Source organism: Xiphophorus hellerii, chromosome 19 (assembly GCF_003331165.1).
Source record: "Xiphophorus hellerii strain 12219 chromosome 19, Xiphophorus_hellerii-4.1, whole genome shotgun sequence".
Lineage (NCBI taxonomy): Eukaryota > Metazoa > Chordata > Actinopteri > Cyprinodontiformes > Poeciliidae > Xiphophorus > Xiphophorus hellerii.
In genome coordinates this window covers 1,942,166-1,946,882 of record NC_045690.1, presented here as the reverse complement: position 1 = coordinate 1,946,882, position 4,717 = coordinate 1,942,166, and the positions used below count along the sequence as shown (strand labels likewise).

General features: G+C 41.2%; 1 protein-coding gene across 1 annotated transcript; it reads left to right on the top strand.

Annotated features, from left to right (window-relative positions):
- Positions 1–216: 216 nt before the first annotated feature.
- Positions 217–4,330, top strand: LOC116709238 (B2 bradykinin receptor-like). Its single transcript, XM_032547656.1, has 2 exons — positions 217–753; positions 3,056–4,330. Exon 2 carries the CDS (start codon positions 3,057–3,059, stop codon positions 4,080–4,082), a length of 1,026 nt encoding a protein of 341 aa, XP_032403547.1. The 5' UTR covers positions 217–753; position 3,056; the 3' UTR covers positions 4,083–4,330.
- The last annotated feature ends 387 nt before the right edge of the window (positions 4,331–4,717 follow it).

The window sequence follows — 4,717 nt, the reverse complement described above, 5'->3', positions numbered from 1 at the left end:
ACATGAATGCTCAGGATATTCCTAAGAGGCTAAAAAATGCATTATGCATTATATAATGTCTTCACTTTCATTCAATAAAAGCAAAATTGAGTTGTGCAAAAATTATTGATGCTCTGGGGAGTTTTGTGTGTTCTGCACATTCCAGCCACTCTTCAGAGTCAGCCAGTGAATATTGACTCAGGGTGATGCCACCCAACAGAGAGTTTTGTTTTTATATTCCTGTGAAACTTCCTGGCCCCTGACTTGGCCTTTGGACAGTCTGTAGTGTCAGACTCTCAGTTTCTGTGAGAAAAGTTGTCCTGTTTGCTTTATGATCCCACTCAACTCTCTTCCTGGTAAACAGGATTTTCTTTTAAGTTTGATCATCACAGTTGGTTGCAAAGGAGTACTGTACGTTTTCATGATTTTACCCCACATTCTTAATTAATCTGTTTAACCCACAAATTCATTTCCTGACAGAAGTAGCACCATCTAAAGTGACATAAACAGGCTCTCCAACAGTATAACATGCCAAGAAGTATTGTTACAAGAAATAAACATTACAGCCCACATTCAATGGACTGGTAGAAAAAAGGCAGTCATTATCCAGTAGGAGGAGAGGGGTGGGAATGAAGCAAATGTCTTCAGATGTCTGTTCAGCATCAGATGCTTCCTTAAACAAGCAAGTCCTTGTCAAACAGTAGTTAGAAACATCGGCGCTGCAGGAGAGTTGCTTCTTTTTTCATTGGGAGAAATTGGTCTGTCCACCTGAAGGTATGCAACAAATTTATACTTTGCTATTTTTTGCTTTTATTCATGAATGTTAAACATTCTGCAACATTTACTGCTTTGCAAAGCATGAGGTTAATTAGAAAATTAACAGATATTACAACAATCTCTCTTAAATTGTTTTGACTTCCTCAGCATGTCAGACTGTCCCTACTAATGTATTTATGTCAGTATACAGTCGACTGTTACAGTGCAGTGCTAAAGGCTTAAACCACACACTGCCGTATCTTGGGTTGTTTTGGGTTTTTCTGGTTTTGTTCATGTGTTTTATGTTTGCCTGAGTTATTCTTATTTTGATTAGATCAGCTTCTGTTTCACTTTAGTTCAGTCAGCTCTTTGTTAGTTAGATTTGGTTTGTTTCCTGAGTTTAATTATTTTTTGTCCCAGTTAGATTTGTTTTTCCTGGCCCCTTGGTGGGGTTTACTCCCCCTGTGCCATCTCTCTCTCCCCCTCAGCCTGCTTTCTGCTCACCCCTCACTCCTGAAACTCGTTTTCTAATTAGTACCGGTTCCAGAATTCATACTCCCTGAATTTAACTACATCTCTTTCATAACTCACTGGATCCTCCCATTATACACAATATTATCTGCCCCCATTTTTCCCAACTATTAATCCTTGTGGTGTTTTTTATTAAACTTCCACCAACTACTCACAGCTTCAAGCTGCCTGCATTTGGGTCCAATCAACACCAAACCTGATTGAAGGACCAATCAGACTTGCTTCTTGCTGCAGAACTAGAGCAAATAAGAGAGAGCAAGTCATTCAGTAAGAACTCTGGCCAGGCCTTGTTCATCATGGCAGAGCATTGATGCCGGAGTCAGTTAATATGCTGCAGAAAGGAGTTCCTCAGCTCTATGTCCTGTGGTCAGTGGAGCTGTTGGAAGAGGCAGAGTGGGACCACCAAGCAACTTTAGCCAAGACATCCCACAAGCCACATGTCTCTGTTCCTCCAGCTAACCCATCCGCCCGCTGCAGACGCTTCCCCTGCTTCTCCAGGGAGTCTGGTTGACACTCCCTCAGCTTCTCCAGAAGACCAGGCTTTCGCCTTCACTGCTCCTCGTCCTCTTTGCCACCACCTCTATCACTCTCAGTTAGCCCCACGCCTCAGAACTCAAAAGCTTTTAAAAGCCTCGCCAAAGACTTGCAGCAGCTCTGTCGTCTGCAGCGCACTTATCGGCATCAATCCCTCCATCACCAGTAGAGCCACTTCATGGGTCCCAGGCCGCAGAGCTTCTATATGGGTTGTCTCCAGGTCCTGAGTCTTGTTGTGAGTTAAAGTCAGCCGAGCTGCCACCACCCAGTCGTCCCCCAGCAAGATCCTTTAGTTTCCAGCCTCCAGAGATTCAGCGGCTCTGCTGCCAGTGACAAGCCTCCAGACTATGGACACCTTCATTTCAGATAGTCATTCTCCAGATCTTCTTGTTAGGCCTTCTCTGAACCACTTCATGGTTCAAATCTTGTTTGTAACTAGTGACTCCATTAGCCTACCTCTTGGTCATCCTCCATGAACATGTGTTTGTAGTTTGTTTTGTTTCTGGCCCTCCTTCTCAGGTCCAGCCTGGCCTGGTTTGTTTTCTGTTTCTAGACTTCAACCAGGTCTGGTATCCGCCTTGGGACGGGGTGATGTCAGGATCTTTGTTTTTTGGGGGTTTGTGGGCGTGTAGTTTTATTCTGTGATTAAATCAGCCTAGTTTTTGTTTTGCCTTAGTTCGGTACAGTCTTGGTTATTTTAGATTAAGTTTGTAATTTATTTCCTGTGCTCAGTTTTTGTCAGTTACATTTGTCTTTCTTGCTCCCTTGTTCTCTCTATAAAAACACCAAAAGGAGAGGGTGAGACTGTCATTAAATGCTTACGCAATGTGAGATCAAAATATTTTAATAATCCACTCATTGATGATTTTTGTACACATTTATCCGTCGAATCAGCAGCCCATCACAGGACAAACAACCATGCACACACTTCCTCCTCAGGGCAAACTAGAGAGACCCCTCTTGCACTGGGACCTCTAGCTTGGATTCAAACCACAGATCTTCTTGCTGCAAGGCATTAGTGCAATCAACTGCTACACCCACTAGCAACATAAAGGTTTTAAAGGTTGGGGAAGTGTTCTTTTGTTTATTGGATGAACTTTTGGCAAAATGGGAACATATTTTCACCAGTTAAACATTTTATTATTCATTATATTATTTACATCACAGTTGATGTTTTTATAAAGTCTGAAAAATAAATCTAACTTCACATTGTTTAATGTTTTCCTTTGTTCCTTTTGCTTGCATCTTTCTTCAGAATGGTGGCTAACATCAGCTCCATGGTTGAAGAACCAAACCAGACAAATTCTAATAATTGCTCACTTGAACCCGACAACTGGACCTACACTTATGTCCCAGCGTACATCCTGTCCATCTCTGTTCTGGGAATTGTTTTGAATATCTTTGTGCTGATGGTCTTCATCCTCCATAAGAATCCCTGCACCGTGTCTGAGATCTACCTGAGCAACCTGGCTGCTGCCGACCTGTTCCTGGTCTCCTTCCTGCCCTTCTGGGCCGTCAACGCTTGGAATAAGTTTGACTGGATTTTTGGTCTTGCCATGTGCAAAATCGTAAAAATGAGCATCCTGATGAACGTCTATTGCAGCATCTACTTCCTGGTTCTGATTAGCATTGATCGTTATTTGGCCGTGGTCCATCCACTGTTCCATGGGGGAATGCGTCGCCCAAAATTTGCTAAAATTAGTTGTGTTATGGTTTGGATTCTGGGATTAATTCTCAGTGTTCCGAGACTTATCAACATAGAATTGGCACCTGACAGAAATATTACTACTTGTAGTGAACCTAATCAAGTTATATCGGAGTGGATGATTTTGGTTTTAGGGTTTTTTATTCCCATTTCCATCATTTTGTTTTGCACCGTCAACATCCTCAAAGCTCTGAGAAACAGATCTATCCAAAGAGTAAATGCAAAGAAAAATGATCACAAGGCCAACACTTTGGTGCTGGCCGTCCTGCTGGCGTTCCTGATCTGTTGGGTCCCGTTCCATCTTTGTAGGATCCCATCCCATCTCCAATATGCCTATATCCTGACAGGCTGTATGCATAAGAAAATCCTGTACTATTGTGGGCAGATCTTCACCTACTTGGCGTTCTTCAACAGCGTTCTCAACCCCATTCTCTACGTCATTGTCGGAAGAAACTTCAGAGACAAACTGAAGGAACTCTTCAAGCAGTGGGACCAAAAACGCAGTGCAACCATCAGCCTAACAGCTACAAGTACAAGGTTTCTACGAAGTGTTAAATCCCAACAGATTATCAACTAGAATATGAGTTTACTTTTTTTTCCATTTACTTAGAGAAGAGACAACTAAAAAATAAACTTGTTAGCTGGAGGAATGATTACCAATTGTAATCTGTGTAGAAGGTAACATCAAATCAAGGCATGTCACTCAGTGACCCACAGATAGATCCTTTTCACGTCTACAGGTCCAGTTTCAGAGTTGTCTTTATGAGCTGATGTACAGACAGTGAGACCATAAGGCCAACAGTTCTGCAGAGAAATTAAAGAAAGAAAGGAAAAAAATATGATCTTGTTTCTGTAAAAGCTTTAACTTTTACAAGCCAAGGTATACTTAGTCATATTTTTGTGATGTTATGAATATATCAGTATTAGAGTCAGTATTAGTCTAAGACTAAGGGTATTATTATTTACCAGTTCAGTTCTGTGTTTTTCTTTGTTCTGGTTATTTGCTAACACATCTTTGCATGAAGTGAGATAGAAAATCATTTATTCTACCACACCCAGTTTTATTTTAAGTGCTTTCAGAATAATTCAATATCAACTCTGTTACATAATTAAACAGCATTACTGCATGTTGTATATCACTGAAATAATGAAATAATGGACTGAATCAGGATAATGGAAGCAATCTATAGACGGAAACAGACTTTGGATTGA

Coding starts and splice junctions, on each gene's coding strand:
- LOC116709238 (XM_032547656.1), top strand. CDS start 3,057: ATGGTGGCTAACATCAGCTCCATGGTTGAAGAACCAAACCAGACAAAT.